The 23,161-nt window shown below is 39.3% G+C and overlaps 1 protein-coding gene across 16 annotated transcripts in view; it reads right to left on the bottom strand.

The window, feature by feature from the left end:
* The window catches only part of PARD3 (par-3 family cell polarity regulator), a 481,499-nt gene that overhangs the window by 290,975 nt on the left and 167,363 nt on the right, over positions 1 to 23,161 (bottom strand). For all 16 annotated transcript variants that reach the window (XM_080384293.1, XM_080384294.1, XM_080384283.1 and 13 more), the window contains exon 3: positions 12,470 to 12,650. In XM_080384293.1, coding sequence (XP_080240419.1) covers positions 12,470 to 12,650 — 181 coding nt within the window. The remainder of the gene's footprint in view (positions 1 to 12,469; positions 12,651 to 23,161) is intronic.

Here is a 23,161-nt window from a genome sequence, read left to right as displayed (position 1 = left end):
AAGTACAGCTCTCCTTACAAAAGCCATCACTTTTGATATAGCATAAGATATATTATTGGATTTAATTACTTACTAAATTCTACAAAACATGGTCAATTAATTCCTTCCTCCCACAGAGGTCTGAAACTGTTCCTTTCAGAGGAAATTCTAACTATGTACCAATCTTATCTGTTTTCATACAGAAAACACTGAAAATCTCTTGTCCTAAAACTCAAAGACATCTGCCAGATCTGGGAGGCATAAAGAGAGTGTGTGTGTGTGTGTGTTGGGGGGGGGGGAGGGTGGGTGTTTGAGTAGAAAAAAAAAACGTTGATTCACAAGGACTGAGTGCCTGTTAAACACAATTGGATTTGCAGAAAAACCTTGAAAGCACATGTACTCAGAAAATATTTAAAACATCTGGTGAAACCTGGATGAGGGGGGGGGGGGGGGAAATACAAGCCCATAACATGAGAACAAATTAAAATACTTCATTAAAAATATTTTTCACCCTTAGTAAAACATTCTGACTTTGAAAAAGAAAAATGGAAATAAATGGAGCAAAATCCTAGCCCTGGGAGAATTCAGAAACTGAAGCCAGTACCATGGCACATACAGCACAGCACAAATTGCTCAGCATGAGTGACGCTGACGTACTGCCTTCAGGGTCTGAGGAGTAATTTAATATTCAATTCAGCCCGTAATAGGAATCCCATGGAAAAAATTCACATCCACAAAACCATCCTGGTAAAACGCAGAATGAATAAGGCTCCTGGAAGCTTGCTTATACACCAGCAGCCACAGCAGGTAAACAGCACATAAATATCAGCGTTATAATACTACCCCGAACTCGCAGCCATTGAGAACTTTAAGGAAATTCTAACATACAAGTGCAAACCAGTTTACACGTGCATGCACCACGCTCGTCTGCGAGCTCATGTCACCAGGCACATACCCAGGCAGCTGCAAGCCAGAGTGGGAAGACTGCAGCGTCCGAGCCCAGCCGAGTGCCTGCTGCCCCGAGCACGGCTCCCCTGCCCACAGCCTGGCACACTGCTGGGCACGGCTGCCCTGCTGCCACCCAGCACGCCCGCTGCCCGCACCCTCGGCAGTGCAGCTGCTCGCTCCCAGCGCCACCGCACACACAGCTCCGGATGCACACGTGTGGTACTCCCATCTTCCATGGGCCTTCTGGATCTGCTGCCACCACAACGTACTACTGCATAGATGAACTGCCAACAGACGCATACAACTCAGAATAAACGCTTCAGCTGCCACAAAAAATACACAGACCAAGCTGTAATAAAACATCTATGCGTATTCACAGCTGCAGTTTCGCTGAAGCTTTTTTTACCCTTCACTTTTGGGGGGCTAGATTTTTAAACAGCTCTGTTTTCTCCTCCTTCCCTCCATTACTGCTTACAGGCAGCTTCTCCTCCTCTTCCTCCTCCCTCTCCAGCTCCCGGACACTGTCCTGCTCACCACGGAGCCAGCGCTCTGCAAAGACCCTCTCCCGGAGCCTTCGGCTACACGTACCACACCCCTGGTCGCTGCCCCAGTGTGGGCTACAAATACTGTCTCAGTACAGCCATAACAGCGAAATGATTTCCCCCTACCCTTATGGGTGGATGAAGTCGAAATACTTATTTCACTGTAACGTTATGTTTTAAGCAGCATAGCAAAGAGCTATGGGAAAGCAGGCTTACAGGAAGACTTTGCTCACTTCTGTTTTATTACTTTAAAGGTGAACTTAAAACAGAGGTAGAGGTAAATCATCTACATGTACAATACTCAGAAATATTGCCTACTATGTCAAACTAGAGCAGTACCTTTAGTCACTCACGTAATGGGTATTTCTCACGGATAAATGTCACATAGTTCATTTGAAAAAGCAGTTCCATAATTTTTTTACCACAGCACTTCTAGTAAGCCCTTCATTTTTATTTATTTTTCCATGAGTCAAGAGCCCAACTAAAATTTTAAATAAAACATGAAGAGACTTCACTATGCAAGACCCTTCAGATGGAAATCATCATGAAAGTCAGGCAGTGCTTGACCTGAAATCTCTCTGTCATCTAATGAAGGTCTTAAACATCAGAGCTTAAAAGAGGTCGGAATAGAAGCTAACATCATTTTTTTTATTTGGTGGAGAAAGCTTTCATACTCAGAAAATATTTCCAAGATTTTGGTTCCAAAAAGCCCAAAAGCAGAGAGATCAAGACAGAACTTACCCAAAATCATTGAAAAAATAATTTGTATGTTGTATAGGGCTGGTTAACAAGCCCTGTGTGTCCATTTTTTATTTAATTTGTCAGAAACTGATGAACATAATTTTATTCTTTTAAAATCTACTAAAAACTACTAATATGGCTTCAAACGTTACCTCACTTGAAACAGTCTCAGCAGTTGTTGCTCACCATTACTGTCTGCAAACTGCAAAGACTTTTACTTTAATAGCCTATATTTGAGGGATGGCTCCTTTCCCCAGCCACACATTCAGAGGCTGCACATGTATACAGAGAGCTTTCCTCTTCCAAGCCCACACGGAGCCAGGATACCCGAACAGCAGCAAGGACAGCATGGCCACAACACCCAGACGCTGCGTCAGATGGTGCATGAAGGAAAGCGGTACAGACGCACTCAACTGCACAGACCAGTGAAGACAACTCAAGGCCTTCAGTGCTCATTAACTCCATGTCATGCTTATTCCCCCAGATTTAGGTTGGCTTTTCAGTGCCACATGGCATGACCTGTTATGCTTTGAGGCCCAAGAACGCGTGGCAAGAAACAGTACTGTTGCCTCTCTGCAGAGGTTTACCAATGTGGGAGCAGTACCGCGTAAAGTGACTGGATACCAGCATTAGACCCAAGGCAGATGACACTTGGTTTAACCATAAAATCCCATGGAAATTTCTCAAACAAAATTTTACTTTGGAAAAAAGCTAACGTGGGACTATCTGCATTCATGACATACTGTCCACAACTCTAATAGACTTCCCACACATAACTATGGCTGTGCAGGAACTTCTTAGGGCCATGTAAAATTGCTCTGTGGGTCAAACTGAGAAGCCTTTGGCTTTGTAAAACGTAACTTAGCCTTTCTCTTCCAAATATAAAGAGGACCATTTTAAAGGCAACATAGGCAACATCCTGCTTCATAAACAATCTTTCATATAAGAATTTACTTTTATGGTGTGAGGAAAATCACATGCTGAATGGGATCCACAGACATATAGGTCAGGATTGGTCAACTCTGTTTCTGTCCCATCAATGCAGATTAGCCAGTGCAGCTAGTCTAGACCATAGTCCATCTCATCCTGAAATAAGCTGTAAAACAGGTCAGATGAACTCACCCTAAAGGCATCTATTCTTCTCCAGGAATGACAAAGTGGGCTACCTCGAGTATTTAGCTCAGATGCAGAATCTGAAGTCTGTTGATATCAACCTCATCCATTGTGTCTGCTTTGAATCAACTGTTGCCCAGCAATTGCCAAAAGAGTTCTAATTTTACTTCCAGTTATGACCAGTGACTGCTGTACAGCAAGCTGAATCAAATTCAGCCCCTCGGGATAAGGTTTTAATGGTTGATCAAAATTTGCTTTGAGAAGCCTAGTCCCAAGCTCACGTGCACAATTTCCAGAAGCTAACACAACAGCTTGCTATCGCTGTCTTTGTGCAGCTATTTACTGTATGCATGCAAGTAGTTGTACAAGTATTTAATCTTAACCTAAGCACCACTTTATGCTTTTGTTTGTAAATGCACACGGACCTCAACTCCCTTCCCACATATACCATCATTTCCAGTTTCTGTAAGTCCAAATAATGTTGACATAACTAATTCCTAAATCCGTAACACAGGCAAGAAACACAGACCTGGAACACACCCCCAAGTCCACATCTACCTCCAATCCCAGACAGCCGAGCTCTGGCATCACCCGGGTGGGTGAAAGCCACACACACACACACACACAGAGTGAGATGGCCACTGTGTCACCAAGGGGGACCCCGCCTGCTCCCACAGCATCACAGAGTTGGAGACCAAGGGGTCTGTGCTGAGCTGAGCCGAGCCAAGCTGTGTGAGCCCGAGAGCAGGCGGTGAGCTCGTGACTCACCTCAGCTCAGGCCAGGTTCATGGGCTCAAGCTGGGCTTGTAACCACAGCATCTAGTACTATTGGAGGCCAAAATCTCTGGAGAAAAGTTCTTCTAAAGACTTACACTAGATTCTCACTTAAGTGCTTAATCTGCCCCTAACATGAACCCATGGCATTTCTAAAGCTGGAGCTCCTCTTACACAATTCATTTCAGATTTACAACAAGAGATGAGTGGGAGAAAGAAAAATTTTTATCTTTTAAGAAGTACGAAATAAGGCCATAAATTAATGAAAAGTTATTTCTCATCCAGTCCTTTAGTTCTGTATCATCTTTCAGTCCTTTTCAGTGCATAAGAGAGTAAATAAAAAACCAAACTAAAAAACAAGTCTATTTAACTAGCAGCCATCTGTCCCTGTTTCATCCCCCTCAAAAGAACATGTCAAAAGACACAGAATTTAAAGCAACTTTTTCCCCATAATCACCAACAGAGATGGTCTATCTGCAGAATGCATTCCCATCTGAAAAAAAAGGGTATGTGAGTTCACATACTGCAAATGCAATAAATAAGGGAGCAAGAAGATCCCTTGTGAATTAAGAAGAAAAGCAAGCAACAATGCTCTCCCTGAAGTACAAGTTTAGCCTAAAGGGTATATACTTGAAGTATAATACCTTACAGCCTTGGGCTTGTGGTCAAAAACATCCATATACTTGTCTGGGCTGGGGGCAAGTGCATCAAACACAGGATAATACTGCAGGTAGCACAGCACGGAGTTCCCAGCATCAGAACACTCTTCACTGGCTCTACAACACCCTTCCCATAAGATCATCCCACTTATGACCAAGTGAATATTTAAGTACATTTGATAAACTCTGCATCCTCTCCTGTTGGCAAATTGTCTGCAAGCAGTTTATGTCACTAGTCCACCCCACTAGAGACCAATGCTGTTGCCTCAAAGCAAAGCAAAACACAACCAGGATACCAGTTACTCTCACGGACTGGTGGTTCTGGATATCAAGGATGCCTTGAAGCATACTGTTTTATCACATTTCAGAATAAGCACCTATAAATACTGAACGAGGTTCTTAGAAGCTGATGGATTTAAAAAAAAAGTGTAATGTGTACACATGCCTCCATAAAGTAAAAAATTTCACAGGGTGGTATCTGTAGCGTGAACGAGCATTTCTTGCTATTTCAGAAATGTTCCTTTGCCTTCACTGTGCTCCTTGTTTGCTTACAACAACAAGAAATAGAGAGGTAATCAAGAAATTATCAATAGAGTTACTACAGTTACTGATACATGTGTGATGTATAAAATAAAAATTTAAAAATAGCTTTATCACAACAGGATTGAAACCCATGACACCCCAATACAATGGACTTGAGCAGCTACACTATAATGTTTGATTGGATAAGATAGCATAACATTTTTGTATACATAAAAATACAGTTCCCTTAATGAAAAAGTTATCTTTCATTTAAAGAAGGGGAAAATAAAACCCACCACCACCACCACACATGCACATTGAAACATTCTCAGAGTACAGCTGTGATTTTCATAATAGCTTCTTGTTCAAGTGATCATTAAATCTATTTAAGATGTCAAATTTAGACTAATATCTAAACCTGACTTCTTAAACTATTCAAATTCAATTACTTCACATCTTCATAACCCTTCCTCATTATCTCTCTTGTACTATGTTCTGTACCTATGGTACAAAATGCCACCAGGTATCAGATACCATACCATATTTTTATTACTCTCCATTATCAGTACTCAAAGATAGAAGCCCTCACCATATGGAATGACATCTTGAAATGCCCATGATGACTTCAGTTTCCTCTAGAGAATCCAGTAAGTTCTAAAATCCTTACTTTATTGGTTTCAGGGATTTTTTTGATCCTACTAGAAGCTACAGTATTTTGCTTGATGGTATACTGAGAAGATTGAAGATATTAAAGGTTAATTTAGAAACTTGAGCAGTTTAAAAGCCACTTGTTTTTACAAATGTGTCACGGCCTCATCAAAACCACATGGTTTTTAAACTGCTCAACAATCCCAAATTAACAGCAGAGCACTGTGCTTGGAGAAAACACCAATTGGAGATCACTCAAGTCAGAACCGTGCTGTAGAAAGAACAAAATTAGCCTCATGGAAGAAAGCAGAACCTGGTACTGATATTTTGATTCAATGACTCTGGGTTTAAAACAATCACATCCTTGATAGAGCTAAAGGGATAAATGCAGCAAGAATTCCTGAATGGCAAGAGCACCAGAAGGTGAGGAAACAGACTTTGCTAAATCTTCTCCTCAAACTCCAATGCATGAGTAAACCTTCCTTATTCAGATGCCAAGAGCTTGGTGCAAGCCTCAGTTCAAGGCTCTTTTCGCATTATCCAACATGGTAAAGGAAACATCTGAGAACCTGGCAAGGAAGTGGGCATGATGGTTAGGAAATCTTTTGGAATTCATTCCTGGAACTGCACTTGAATGACGAGCACCTGAACACTGGCTGGTCACTGATGAAAGTTCCTGACTGAGGAGTCTCACCGTGGAAAGCTGACCTGATGCAAAGCTTGGTTGAGCTAGTGGAAAACATCCCCTTGACTTTAGCAAGCATTGCCTGTAAAGCCATAATCCTTCATTATAATATGTGGATGCCTTTCTCTGCATTTTGTAAGCAGCTATTTAACCCTAGAGGTAACTCCATCTGATAAAGCTCCAAACATCTGTTTTTTGATGAATTCATCCTTCTCTTCTAATCTTTTGCTTCCTTAGTTCTTTGACATTTGAACATTGCTTTATTTCCATATATAAAGCTGAATCACAGCTGAATAAGGAGTCAAAGAGATACAAACAAGAATGAAAAAGTGTCTAAAGGCCATATGTGGGAACGAGTGCTGAAACAGTCATTTTTGAAACCAGAACAAATATGAGCTCACCTCTGCAGTCCTTTGCCAACATACTAACATGCAGTGCTCGAAATCTTTAAACAAAGGCACTGAGAAATATTAACAAATTAATTCTCAGAATATGCATTTGGGACTCTAGATAAATACTTGTATCAAATCAGTGAAGTGCCATATTTAAAACAGCAATTTTAAAGTACTTCACGTTCACACACTTATTTATGCACTCACACCTTTAACTGGTTTGCTCAGTACTGAATTTTTTGAACACTCAAATTCTGAGATACTAAGAAAAGACACATACATATTTACAATGGACTCAAGAAATGGCTCACCTGTGGTTACCAAACAACCCGATGGCTTAGTGAGGAACAGGACAGACAAGCCACAACCAGCTAGCTGTCCTGCCTTCCAGCATAGCGCAGGACAGCACTCAGAGGAACAAACTTCTGAACCATTTCCACAAAGACTGACTTGTTACATGAGGTATAAAAACATTTTTCTGGCCTACAAGGTTACAAAAAATTTTTTTTTCCCAGGAAATGCCAATGGCCCTTCTCTCAGCAGACATCAAGAATGAGGAAAAAAACAATACTTTTGAAGACTTGGAGCCTATCAGTTTTTATCTTTCCTTACCTAAACAAACCAGTCCTTCCGATGCTCTATCTTAGTCTCCAAAGCATCTTACTCTTGTTGCTCTCTTCCAGCTCTCTCCAGCTTGTTTACAATTTCAACAAGTCCGGCACCACAGCTGGTCACTCCAGCTTAATCCTTCCTGCTCATAACTACTTCAGTGAGCCCACAAAAGCATTTGCCTTTGATCCTTTGATGGCAGAGCATAATGCCCAGATGCACTATAATAATACACTACAATGCCCAGATCCTTTTTGCCATACTGTGTACTTAGCTGTTCACTAGTATTGCCTTGCAAATTACATTTTTCTTTCTAGATGCAGTGACTGTGCACATCTCACTGATTTCAAAAGAGTTTATAAATGTATGAAATGAATGCTGAACTGAAAACTTGATATCCAAAGTGCTTTAAACTCCGTCTTATGTTTTTTTATGCAATAATAATCTATATTCCGGTTCAGATTTATTAAAATACTGAATAGCCCTTAACCTGAGAGCCCTCAGGGACTATATGCCCTACTAATTTGCCAGTGAACTACTAAAAACTACACAAAAAGCAGAGCACACCACAAACTCAAGGGCAAGCAAGGTCATCAAGTTTAACAGATCAGTCAATTCCCAGTGAATGTCTGCATGCATGCTCCCTACCTGTGAGGAATAAACTTGTGCTTATTGCAGGGTAACAACACGCATGCACACAGGGAACCTCAGAGCAACAGCTGTGCTGCTGGGTAAACCACGATGTGAACCTGCAGCAAGTTCTTTGCTCCTCTGCACTTTTAGTACAACTTCACAACCAGCTGTGCACTCGCTTCAGAATATTCTCATCTAGACCTTCCTCTCCCCCTCGCCCCCCGTAGTGTGCTTCCATGACCAGATTATTGAACTAATGCTGACAGTCCTACTAAAATATATGATACAGATCACTTAAGCAAATACATCACCAGAGTACACCATTGCCAACCAGCTCTTAGTAATTTCTTAGACTCCTCTGGCCAGCATTTCAGGGAGATGCTTACCCCCAAGCCTTCAAGAGAACCTTATACTTAAGCATATCTCGTTTTTAAGGAACCGATGCACCTACCAAAGACATGCAGAAAACAAAAGCAGCAGTCTTGTAAAAGGCACAGCCCGCTCACATTGGCACAAACTAGTACAATACTAAACCACACTGGGAAGCTGTACGTGCACAATATGCTCGCACAACTGTCCGCTAACTCCTTCACTATGAACATCATCTGCTTTTACAAATAACAGCTTCAAGAAGCAAACACTTTAATTGTATTCATTATTTGGAGTCACATAATTACATGGTAACTTCAGAGGCTGGACGAGATCCCTGGAGGTCCTTTGGCCCAAGCCCTCCACACAAAACAGTACCAGCTAGATCAGGTTGCCCAGTCAAGTTCTGTCCATGTCCAAGGATGGAGATGCCACATCTTCTCTGAATAGCCTGTTTTGCTCTTGAGATGAAAAATATTTTCCTAACATCTAACTGGCATTTTCCTTGCTGCAACTCGTTTTCGCTGCTTCCAGCAATAGTGTGCCCAGGTGAGAAGAGTCTGGCTTCATCTTCCTGATACCCTCCCATTAAACAGCTGAAGAAAGAAAGAAAGATTTTCCAACCCCCTTACTCATGCCTACTTTGGGCCAGAAAAAAGCAAAATCAAACCAACCAAAAAAAAAAAAACAACAACAACAGCAACAAAAAAATCAGTCCTTTAAACCTCTCTTAATATATTTTCCAAATAATATTATATATTTAAAATACTTTTTAACTGTAACTGCTGAAACACTGAGATATTTGTAACATATTATCACACCCAAGACCAAGAACTAAGACCACCGCCTTGGATATTTAACAGAGCTAAATAACTTAAAAGGAAAACTAAACAAAGAGATGACCCTTTTCACAATATCTCATGTAGCTGGAAAGGGATTTTATTTACAATATTTAAATGCAGTACTGTGAAACAAACAACTTGGTTCACAGGCAGTGCACCCGCTGATGAACTGTCACTGCCTGACATCCTGTCTTATCTGCCAAATTGCTCATTAGGTTTGGCAATTTTCACCTGCGCCTCCAGTTTATATTTCAGCAGGGAATAAACATCAGTCTGCTTTAACAATCTTCTGCAGTGAGCTTCCAAGCTCTTCTCAGAAAGCACGCAGGCACACACAAAAAAAACGCCTTGTGTACTGTATGCTTCGAAAAAAACCACAGCTCAACTGATGAAATAGAACAAGAGGAAGTTTAACTTGGGTAACAGAAAAGCAGTAGAAGAGAAAGAGCTAGATAAGAACATAAATAAATCAACCATTTGTATTGATGAATTGTGTTTTCACATTGGAAAACAACACAGGGGGTACTGGCCAGCCACATTTTCGTTTCCACATTTAGATGGGAAGATTCAATTTGACACAGCCCCCCATGTGCAAAGTACAGCCTGTGTTTGTGCATGGGAAAAGAAGGACTCCAGATGAATATTACTTTTCCAGCTGGACCTGATCTAGCTAACCTTTCCCTTGCTGGGAGAGGAGCGATGGTGTGATCTATAAACAAACAAAAGGGGTAGCATGGCAACCAGAACAAAGAGAGGAAAATCTCAGCAGGCCCTTAAGCCCCAGCCTAATGCGCTGAGATGCCACCTCCGAATGGAGACCGCCCCGTACCCCTCGGGTGCAGGTGAACGGTAGCAGAATGGCACAAAGCTACGCTTCTGTGAGCGAGCTGCTGAGCAACAGAGCCCAGCTTGTGAGCAAAAAGCACCAGAGATGTAAAACAAAATGTCTAAAATGCTATAAACCAATTTCAGATGGAATACTGTTTTTCATTTGTTAGATGTAAAATATTCACCGCCAACCCTACAATTAGCTAGAAAATTACAATAATTACAGCAATTTTGTATCCCATCACCAATCCAATTAATAGATATATGACCTTGTCAACATGTAATAATCAGGATCTGCATCTACCACAAAACTGGATGGGTTTTATTTGCTGAATAGAACTTACACAGTAAGAAGATAATTATTTGAAATACTGAGAATACCATTTGTATGCTATGCTTCACTTCACAAGTTATAAAGGAAATACAATAGGGATATTATTTCCATTTTCAATGTATATTTAAATGAAATTCTTGAAATAGGTATGTTTAATACAGGGCAATATTACTGGACTGGGATTCTAAGCCTGTGGTTTGGAACATTTAAAAACAAAACATACCTAAATGACAATATTTTAAAAAAAAGGAATTAACTAGATAACATCTCTGGTATCTCTAATTTGTGAAAACATATTTATGACAAACTGTTTCACCCATTTTACTTTTGCATGCTTTTTATAAAAAGAGTCAAAAGAGCTATAATTTTTATCAACAATTTAAGAAGTCACCTGCATTTCTACAGACCTTTGTATTGTAGGGACTCAAAGCACTTTTTGGTCATTTTAGCAGTCAGTGAGCTTACTATTCCATGTATCTTCTAGAATGACAATGAAGATAAGTGAGCTGTCCAATGTACTTTGAATTTTATCTGTGTTATATGAATTAAATGGACTAACACCAATGTATTCTCTAATATACCACATAATCATACTAAGGAGAAAACGTGTGTGTACTTGCCTCCTTTAACCCTCACTAAGCTGAGAACCCAGGAGGACATCTTTTTGGCTTATGCATGGAAATGACATGTATTTAGCAGTCACATACCCTAGGGATAGCAAAATGGAAGGGTCCTGAAATTCCAGGAGACTTCTTTATTCTGCCATTAATCCTTTCCCTAATTTAATTCTGTGTTGCAATGAAGCATAGTTATAGCTTGAAAAGATATACATTCAGGTCTATGTAAGCTCACTGTTAAACGTTGTTCCCTTAATTTTACAGAAAACATTCCAGCAAAAAAAACCCTCAAACTTAATACAGTGGTAACTTTCCCATTTGTGCTCTACCTGATTACTTAAACATGGATTTTATCCATTAAAAGAACACCTACAGATAAGTAATCTCTCTGGAATTACGAATAGTTGTTTAAAACACTTTATCTACAGAATATCAAAGGACTGACTGATACTAACTTCTGCTGCAAATTTTCTGGAGTGGAGTATTCACTTCAAAAGTTCAGTAGCAAAATGATAGACACTACACATAAGAGGTACAATGCTTTATCCAACATAGTCTTGTTTGCATGGTACCTTTAACGACAACGAAAACTACAATGTAAATTTTGATGCATGTTTTTTCTTCTTAATAAGTTGAAACATTCAAAGATCCTGTCTGAGCAAGAAATGTCAGATATATAATTCCTGCTTCATGGTTTTGCAATGAATGTTCCCCATGTTGAAATAAAGAAAAGGGATGCTCTTTTTTGTTTGTTTTTTTTTTTTAAAGAAGTGTATTTTTGCAACACAGTAAATGCACATATCAGCAGGTGTTTTTATGGAAAGGTGACAATCATAACCTAGCAACATTGACATGTTCAGTAGAAAGTGCTCCTATCTTTAGTTTCTTTTTACCTTTTCCTCTATTAAATGGAATAAAACCGGCAAATTGAAAATTATACCATGCAGCAACTGCATTTGCAAATTCTGCTGTGATTTTTTCAGTGTGAGGGCAATTTAAAACTTGCAGCACAGAAGGAGCTTATTGCTTCTAAAAGCAGTTTATAAATAATTTATTAAAACAGAAAGGTTTTTACTTGCATGCAACAAGCATTTACGCAGTTAATCAATTCTGATCAGCTTTCGATAAGGACAGATAATGAATCATTTTCCCAGCAGCATGAACGGGTAACAGCACTTGGCATCCTCAATAAGTTAAAATGAAACACATCAAGATACTAAGAACATTTACTTACTTGCACGAAGGACTGAAGGGGTGACCTCAATTTCACTTGTTGCTTGGTAAGGCTGAAAGGCCGATGCCGCATTGGAGCCAAGCTCGCTGCCAAAAATCTCTGGGCTTTGCGTGCCTGTTGAGCTGGCGCTGGTGCCATCACCTCCATGGTGCGGATCTTGCTCATCAAATACAGCTACAAGCTGCAAATGACAATTTAATGTACTGTTAAAAAAAAAAAAACTTTCACCACCATCAAAGTGCCATTGTATATCAGCATTTCATCATTTCTTCCCATCAAAGAGTGAGAAACATCTATCAGCAGAGGCTCAGATCAATGCCTAGATCACAACATCATCAGCCCAAGGAAAGGCAGCTATTAATTGGATAGTACCAAGGGTCAACAGCTTTGATGGGGCACAAAACCCATCACTGCAAGCTGCAGAACTGCAGCATGAACGGCACCAAGTCAGGAAAGGAAGGGTCACACCTTTCCCAGCAAACCACTTCATCTTACCCAGAAATGCAGAAAACTATCTTAGTGCTGATTGATGCCTGTGCATTGGAATTAATCACCCGTGTTTTGACACCTTTATATGCATCGTTACTACAAAATCAAGTCATCAGCAAAACCACATTTTTATAGCATAAAAATGTACCATAAGAAATTATGCTAATACATATTGAAAGCTACAGTCAAAATACAAAGCCACCCAAAAATTTTAATCACTACAAGTTATCATCTATTAATCTACCACCTATAAACCTATTATCTATTAATATGATTTAAATTGTGAGCTTCTCTTGCAAAATTTCTTTCATAAATTTACAGATACTTCTGTATTTGTTTGGAATCATCTTCTTCAAGACAAGCCTAAGAACGCAAGAAAAACTTAAAACTTAGCCAAGTTACTATTTTAATCAAGATTTTTTAAATCTACCTTCACCATTGCAAGGGAAATAGGAAAAATATCACAGTGGTTTTTTGAAAATCTGAGATATTTTTCCCACTGCAAATGAATGTTTTTATTTTAAACAAATATTTTATCCCAATTTATCTTTGGTGACCTACTGAAAGAGAAAAGGCCTGCTCTTACACACATTTCATTTTATAACTTAATTTTCAAGATGGGTAAAAAAGTTTTATGGGTAACAGCAGTCTGCAGCCTATGAATTAATCTGTAATGTAATATTTGAAAGACATTTCCAAGAAAGCATTACATTCTTCTGTCCAAGTTGGTAAATAGAGCAAATCAACTTAAACCTACTCTGATCTCTGCAAATTGTTTATTTTGTTAGAACAACACTTGAAGTTTGTATAACCTAAGGAATCACAAAGGTAGTTTTCTCCTTTCTTTTTTCTGTTGTAGTTGTTGTTGTTTGTTTGTTTTTTAAAGTGAATTTGACATCATTTCATCCTATAGAGTTTACTGTTAGTCCCTTTACTCTAATCTAACTTACACAAGCATCAATAAAAAAAATTTAAAACCGCAACTGTAAGCCCAGGTGGAAACCACTTGGGAATTCAGATTTTGAAAGTACTTTCAGGCATTCACTTTTTCTAATGAGTAGTTTTGAAATCGCAGAAAGTAGCTCACTTCTGCCAATAATTCTGTACCTAATGCAGATTTCAGTTCTGGCACGCACAGAATAGAAAGAATGAATTGGTAATGGATAAGAAGTCCACGCTCTCTCCAATACTATTTGAAAGGTAGGGTGCAGAAGGAAGAAAAACAGGCTGCAGCTGTGGGTAGCTAGAACATACTTGTAACATACAATTCATTGATTTATGCTTGAGAAATCTACACACAAAAGTGACAACACCTAAAATGTCAGTAGCTCAAGAGTATCAGAAAATTTTCTTACACATTGCAAAATACCAACACTTACAAAAATTGAAGGATACGTCTCAAAAGAAGCACACTTTACCCATAACAATTTTACTGTTTTATAACAAGCTAATTACCAATCCCCAGCAACTGAAAATAAATTAATCCACAAGTGAAGATGGGTAAAGTATTATAACAAAACACAATGAATGCATTTAAGAACCCTGGGCAGGAAACATCCAGTCTTTTTCTCCTGTGCATGGCAAGTATCAAGATAAATCCTCAAATTATATTCTGTTCCTTTGAGGTTGACTGAAACATATTACTCAATGCATGCTGCTGCAAGTATTTTATATATATTGTGTATATATGTAAAAAGGAATGTGCATATACCTCTCTATATAAGTATGTTTTACTTTATGGTGCCTCCAGCTTTTTGCCTATTCCAGACAGTTTACAACTTACGACATCAGAATACCTAAAAATGAATGTTTCTTATTTCAAGCTTAGCTTTTGATCTTATGTATTTTTGCAGGTATTCATTGTTTTGACAGCATCAAACCTTCAAAAGGCTTCAGTTCCGTTAGAAAGCATGCCACGTTGTAACATTTTTGCATACAGCATGTGAAGAAACACAAGCCATGTTAGTCTTCTCCAAATCTAATTAGTGTTAGGAACACACGATAGGAAGTTCGTTTTAAAACAGCATTACAAAGGTACAGTCATTCCTCATAACAAGATAGAAAGTCTTCAGGACTGGAAGATCTAATGTGAATAGACAGTGTTGGATCTTGATTTCCAGAGCTTGGTATGCCGCTCTGTGGACCATGAGCTCACAGGAAACAAGGACAGTCAAAGCATCTTCCACTGTATTCTGATACCAAGTACTCCTTTCTGATTTCTCCAACATAGTTTATTTTAATCAAGGAAACTCCTTTGAGGAAAGGCATTATACACTTTTGTACCTCTAGAGGCCCAGAAACCACACCTTGACCACCACCTTTGCAGGAACAAGAAACAAAACAAAAAAAACATCTGAAAAGACACCTTACGGCTACTTAGAAGGAAGCCACACAAGTACGTCAGTGAACCTACAAAGAATCCTTTGTGGTAGGAATCCACAGCAATGAACGCTGATCTACGCCAGGGAAACAAATGGCCTGTCAGTGAGTTGCCAGTCAAGTTTAAAGGCCAAGGAGATGGTTTTAATTTAGCAAAGCATGGAACACAGGTTACTAGACCAGCTTTTATCAGCCTTAAAGTCAACGGTAAACCTATGGTACTTTGTTAGGCTTTAAATATCAGATTTACAAAGAGAGTAGAAAGCAAAGATTACTGTATTTCTGGAAATATCATCATCTTTACTGTAGGGAGACTGCTTCCGTACTGACTTTTTTTTTTTTTTTTAAATAAGTAGTAAATGACTGAAATTACCATGACCATGCACACTGCTGGTTTTCAAATGCAAGGAACTGCATAATCCTTTCCAGAACCACTCTGTGGTTACTTCCAATACCTGAGGCACAGGAGCTCTGCCTCCTGTTCTCTGACCTTCAGTTTTAGCTCTCATCGTTCGCAGTGACCTGAGAAATTCATCGTATCATCCATTCTTATGCAGAAGGGATCAGTAGAAGGCCAGAATAAACCATAACAATGCACAAAGAAAGAAAATAGTTAAACTGTTCAGTACTAGATCAATATTAGCCCTTTAAAAGACCTTCCACCTAAATCCAGTGAAAACTTGAGCCATTTGGCTTATTTGAAACCATTTCTTGAAAAAAAAAGACAACTCCGCATCCAAAGACCAAGCATCATATCAACAATAATAATAACTAACAACAGTACTAGTTATAGCAAGATACATCCATCCCAATTCCATGGGTCCTGAACTTGAACGCATCAAAGACATGAAAATACGGTTAAATAGGTTACAGCAGTTTTAATCACCTGGGGTAAGAGGACACACTATTTGAATTTGTCAATCATTGAACTAAAAATCTGGAAATGGGAAATAAAATCAAACAGCAACAAACTACTTTGTCTCCCGAAAGCATATTTGATGAATGACAGGCTTAATTTAGACTGGCACGCTTACATTTCTAATTATATTATGGCAAAAGCAATAGAAGGAAGGTTTCAATACAGATCCACATCCTTCATCGATGTAAGCTGGCACCAGAAGAATCATGTTTGAACAAGATTAAGAATTTAGTCCCCAGTGTAAGTATATACTAGTTTTTCAAGAAAAGTGAAGTTTCAAATATTCAGTAGCACTTTCAAATATAAAGACAGCAGCTTTGTTCAGGTCATAACTTACAGGAAGGATTGTTCCATTTCAGCAATGTAATTACAGTAAGTCTTTGAAAGGTCCATATGCATAAACTAAAATAATCCTACTTTTTTAAACTCCAGTGCAAGAAATATGCATAATCCAATATGAATTATCAACAAAAGATATTATTTTTTAAAAAGCAACAATATTCACTGTTTGACTAACAGCTATTTTTTAAAGAAATAAAAGCAGTAAAACTCAACAATCATCCCAGTGATAAAAAGCATACTTGTGATCTTCAGTACACTCGAAGAGGTTGTATGGTTTGTTTGTTTGTTTACCACTATCATCATCCTCCAAAAGAAAACAAAAAAAAAATAGAAGTGCAGTTGAAAAACCAGCTACTAACTTGATGTTCTTCTCTTTTGACTGATAAAGACTCTACAGCAAACAGAAAAAGGAGGCACAACATAATGCAATTCTTTTTGCTAAATATACTTGGTTCACCAAGCAAACAGCTTACAAAGAAATTCTTCTACAGCCTGAGATATTGAAACAAAGTTTTACTGCGATGCCTTTGGCTTTGGGACAGGGGGAAGGCATTCCTGCAGGTCACTGCATTCCACCCTCTATATTGATTTCCCACACCACCATGCTGTATGGAACTAATTATACTCCAACCTTTAGATCATTCTGGAAGGGATACCAGGATGAGCATATCGTACTAACCAGGTGATATTTACTTAAAATAAAAAGCAAGAAGAATGATTTCATTTAATATTGACACAGCAGCAGCAGTCTGCATTCCAATATTAATTATTACAATTTCCATCTATTCTAACATAATTAAAATCTAGTAAACACATATGCAGTCTTAATTAATAGACTAGATTAAGTACTTGAATGTTAATTAACTGGATTAAAAAACTAATCGCACCAGCAACAATTGTTTACGTTTTCGTTAAGTACTAACACCATATAAAACAATTCATCACTATCAAATGGTGCAATCAAGTCATCTCTCTCCAGCACAAATCCATGAAATCAGAAATCCTTCACAGAAACTCATAAAGCTAGAAACTTTACCTGTATTTTATCCCCCACTATCGCAAGCAAGATTGTCAAAAAGATCGCTTGAATTCTGCATATTCTTAGGTATCTCCAAAATTTGTTAATTCTCCTGAAATACTTATTGATGAATCTGATACTGGTTCACGTGTAGGCACCAGTAATGATTTCAGGCTTATTTTAACATCAGTTAGGATTACAGCTCTATTTTCCTGCTAGAAAGACAGCAAGTGGTCCTCTGTTCTTCACATCATCTCCACTTCTTGTCCACTCCTTTTAACAAAGAGTGAAACTAAAATCACTTATCTTTTTTAATGATTATAAGTAGTTTTAAATACCTGGTTTCTTCTCACCAGAAGGACACTCACTAGATAATTTCATACAAGGACATTCCCAATTTGTTCCACTGTCCAGTGACCAATCGCACAGTAGTTGAGCTGTTGAGCCATCAGAAGTGTCTCACTTTCCCTGGCTGAACCACGTACTTCCCCTCCCAGCCCATACAACAACTTCCAGATGCGGTCTTCACTTTCACAGCTGCTATGGTCTTCTGGCATTTATGCTGCACATCATCTCTAAAGGATGGCCATTCATGTATGAAACTGCCTCTCACACAAGTGATTATTTTTCTGATTCCCACAGAATAGAGAGTACAGCCCTTCTGAGGCAGCTCTGAGTTGATGGAGCACGTCAACACCTACCTCTGGTGAAGCGCCCACAGTGGCAAGGATTCTGGTTCTCAGCTTACAATTAATAACTGAACTAATTAACTTTTTCACAGCATATTTTTATCCTTGAAGTGAGAGATTTTGATGGTCCAAATGAAATTCTAAAATCTAAATTAGCCTTGTTACTCTATCTCCACCTAAAATAGCTACTGCCAGCATTTCCTTTAAAACCTGATGCCAGAAAATTAAACCCAGCTCTGTCCTGCCATCCCAACGTACAGGTCTCTGTGTGCACACACTTTCTGACAGCCACCTTGACCTATTGATGGGAGATATTTCAGTCACTCTCTGACCGCTGCCATACACTTTCAGACAAGCATCTGGAAAGATGGCGTGGAAGATGTTGGCAGAAAATCTAAACACAGTCATCACTGGCATTCTTTCTGCAGCAAAAAACTTTTCCAGCCTTAAGGAAGCCTGTACCATGAACCTGCAAGGCAACCACAGAACTGACCACACACCTCCTCTGCCATGAACGTGACCGAAGGAGACTGCAAGAGAATACAAGCAGATTTCTCTAGTAATTTTTTAGGGTTGACAAAAAACATGTGTCCCCAAAGCAGTCTGTGTATTACTCAGTCCACGTTACAATGCAGAAATAAGAGTACTTGTTTAATAAGGCCCAGCAATAAATCCAGTTTCAGCTAATAGCAGCTCAGACTCCAAAACAACCTGAAATACAAGCTGCTGGTGAATGAACAGATAAGTACAAGAGGAAAAAAACATACATTTGAGAAAGTAATTCGCAAGGTAGTAGCCAATTATTATTCAAATATGAAAGAAAATAAATATGAAATCAATTTGTAGGCTTTCTGATGACTGAACTGACTTTAATAGCCCCATGGCAGACCCGAACTCTTATTATTCCTTGAGCTTCACTTTTCTACATGGCTCATTAAAAACCCATTTAAATGTAACTATTGTTTCAATGAACTGGTAAAGAGGAAATACAGGAAAAAATGGACATTTTCACAAATAATGCACTACTGCCCAGAGACACAAAAAAAAAAAAAAAATCAATTAGCAAAACCAACAGCATCTAACGGGCATTGTGCGCTGTATGTGCAGCCCAAGTGTCCCCTCCAAAGACTTATAGATCACCCAACATTTTGAAAGGAAAAAGGGGGCAAAAGCAGTTTTCAATTTTAGACAAACACAAACAACAACCTTTACAATTTGAAGAAAATATTTACCTGCCCTAATTAATCAACTTCAGTCATGAAGCCAGAACTTGCTTTACAACTTCTCAAAGTCACGTGACTAGAAGAGAGCCAAACAACCAATATTCTTGTAATAACTTTGATGAATTATTGCTTTTGTAAAAACAAGGAGGACATTGTAAGGGTCATACTCTACTACCAAATTAACACTTTGTGTTAGGTCTTCTATGCATTATACAGAAGTGTAATCTCATACAGAATCACAGAATAACCTAGACTGGAAGTGACCTCTGGAGTCCAAATCCCTGTTCAAACGAGGGTCAGTGGTAGAGGTTGCTCAGTGCCACATCTAGTTGTTTTGAATAACCCCGAGGACGGACATTCCGCAGCCTCCCTAGGCAATCTTGACCAGTGTTTGAGCACTCTTGGGTTTAAGACTTTTTTTACCCCTATATCAGGTTGAAACTTCCTTTGTTGCATCTTGTGTCTGTTGTCCCTCGCACTACTCCTGTGCACCTCAGAGAAAAGTATTAGCTCCATCTTCACCATGCCTGATGGAGACCACCTATGTCAAGAATGCTGTGCCTTGGGCAACTGCACAGCCATACAGCACCCCTGAAGGCCACCCTTTCCCTGTGATGGTCTCCACACCCCTAACTCACCCTGGTGGCCTCTGGCTGGGCCATCATGGTAATGTCTTGCTTGTAGTGAAGAGGCCAAAATACTCCAGAATCAGAGAGAAGTAGTCACTTCTGTCACCCTGCTGGCTACAGGCTTGTTCATACCGCCCAGAATGGAGCTGGTGATCTTTATCACAGGGGCACACTGCTGGCTCACGTTCATGGGGTTGTCCAGGCAGTGGGCCCCCAAGCCCATGCTGCAGCGGAGAGTTATTCCAGTCCATATGCAGGACTCTGCATTGCCTCTGCTGAACATAATCTACCCCCTCAATACCCCATGATATATGAAAATAACCACTGCTGGTCTCATTGAAAGTCATTCTCGTATCTGCTGACTAAGTAAACACCCTTCACTTTCAAAGCTCAATATAACATACCAAGTTAAATCATATTTGCAACTCTAAACTCATCTATCGATTCAAAGGAGACTTTAATTTTACAGATAGTTTAAAAATTTTCTGCTTTCATGATTCTTTAAATCTAAGAAAATATTCCAAAGTAAATATACAAGCTTTTTATTAAAACATTGCTTCTGATTATTCATTTCCTACAGCACTTTGATCTGAGAAATTCTAGAACCAATGTTAAATTACAATCTAATTTTCTCCCAGTAGGCATTAAATGCATTTTTATGTACTGTCCTGTAAGTTCCCAGACTATTAAATATATTTTAAAATTCTAAATATTTAAAACACATTAGTTTAATATTACATAAATTTAAAAAACTTTTTCTCCTTTCTCCCTTATGGCTGAGCAACAGGTTAAAAGCAAGCATGACTATGGCACCCTGGAAAGTAAACTGTGTAAATTCTGTCTGTATAGATCTCTGCTGGATCTCTATTGGTTAAGCCAGGCTGAGGTTTAGACCAAGAAATAAGACAATAACTGAACAGTGTAAAAGTATTATGAGGGCTATTAGAGGTAGCTACCAACTCAGCTGCCTGTCAGGTTGGCTGGGTTTGCTTTTTCATAACCTCAGATCTTGATAGCAGACACACTGCTCCTGCGTAACGTACTGAATGAGACTTGAGCCACCAGCTCACGTGTGTGGCCTGACGGGCACAGGTATGTACAAAACACGCACAAACTGATTATCCTGCAAAGTCCTTCTGACCTGCTCTCCTGGCCAAACCTACTGCATGGACACAGCAAGTCCAACACCAAAGCTGGATCTTGGACTTCATCATCAGCTAACTTCCATGGCCAAAGAAAGCATCTGCATTTGTCATCTCCTACAGACAAGCCAGCAGCCCTGCACCACATGGCCAGAAGGCATTGCTGGCAGAAAGAAAAATAGAAGCAGTCTACATTTCACGAAACTAACAGACAAGGGGAGAAGGACGTAGATGCCAGTAGGTGGGTTTCTCCTCGGTAAGACATACCCACCTGAGCCAGGAACGGGTAGAAGCTCCAGTTCATTACATCAACTTATGCTCCTGAACGCTGCATTTCTGCTGTTAACTTCAACGATGCTGAGGAAGCTAAGGAAGGCTCCACAAGCAGTGTGACTTAGCTACTGGTCCCGGCCCTCTCAGTGGAGGTAACAACTGACACATTAATCAGCATTGGTACCTGCAGCTGTTAAGCTAAACCCTGGCAAAAGAAAGGGCAGTGCCATCGCTGCACTCTGGTCTCTAGGAGGATGGGGACAAGGATGGAGACAGCCATGCAAAATCCAAAAAGCAGAAATGCTGCAGACGCATCTCACTGCAAAAGTGGTTTAATTAAGATTATGGGGTAAGAGATTCCAGAGCCTGCAACTAAACACAAAACTACTGTTAAAATGAGAGTGCAAGAATACAGAACATCCTCATTCCTTTTAAACAATCTTTTTTTTTTTCCTTTGATGCTTCTCAGCAAAAATGAAGATATTACACTTAAAGAGAAGTTTGCTTTCCTCAGTTGCTACAGTCCCTCCACACAGCAGGTACCAAAATGTTTAATTCCATGCTTGTTTGGGCTCTGAGAACAGCTGGGGAAAATATCTCTGTCTATATCAGAAAGTTTTTCAATCATAGGGTTTTTATCACGGGATTTTTCTAATGGGTATTTCTTCACCAACTCTTTCTTTGAAAGCATATAGAACATACTGCTACCCTGTTATTTCCTTAAATACTCAATTTATATGGAAAATATTTCTTCCAAAAGCCCTTTGTAAAAACAGCCCTCTTCTTAAAGTCTAAGGACACACTCTGAAAAATTACCACAATATATGATTTACCATGGGATCTTCTTAGCTCATTTTGAAAAGAAATAGGGGAAAAAATATATCTGTCCTGGCTTTAAAGAGGTGCATAAAGCACCTCTGGTATCAGAAGAGAGAGTGCTATGCTTGGGAAGAAGCAGGGAAACATCTGACCGAATAAGCCAATTCTCCATTTCTGATCCCTCAGCACAAACGAATATACGCGAACCACAATGAGGACAATATTAATATTACTTTGGAAGCAATTTTACATTTTTAGAGTGCACTATAAAAGTCTACCTCCATTTCTAAGAGGACCTGTCTCAGAAAGATACCCTGATTATTCTCCATGTAGCTGAGCTTGTGGGTGTGGGATGACTCTGCAGGTCAGCAGATCTTCAGGTCAACAGCATGGACCATACTCAAGTTCAGTATTTTGTTTCTGCCACAGAGTTCAGCAGTTAAGCAGCGACACTATGCAGTAAGTAATCCAGACACAGGGTTATTAGAGGGGCTGGTGTCACACAGCAAGATCTATTGCTGAAAGAAAAGATGTATTAAATCTTAACAGTTGTCTCATCTGTCATTGGGAGCTGCAGCCCTTGAGTACTAAAAATGGTTTGTTTCAGAAACCCCCAAAAAGACCAAGCTTTCCATTCCTCTGTTACAGGATCAAAAAAACCCAGAATTCAAAATCTAAGATTTTAATTTCAGCTGAGATGCAAAAAGGTACCTGGTTAGTTAAAGCATAGGCCAATCTTTGCAAGCTTATTAAACTTGAAGAAAATAGAT

Source organism: Falco punctatus (assembly GCF_963210335.1).
Source record: "Falco punctatus genome assembly, chromosome: 4".
NCBI lineage: Eukaryota > Metazoa > Chordata > Aves > Falconiformes > Falconidae > Falco > Falco punctatus.
This window is presented reverse-complemented; position numbering and strand designations above follow the sequence as displayed.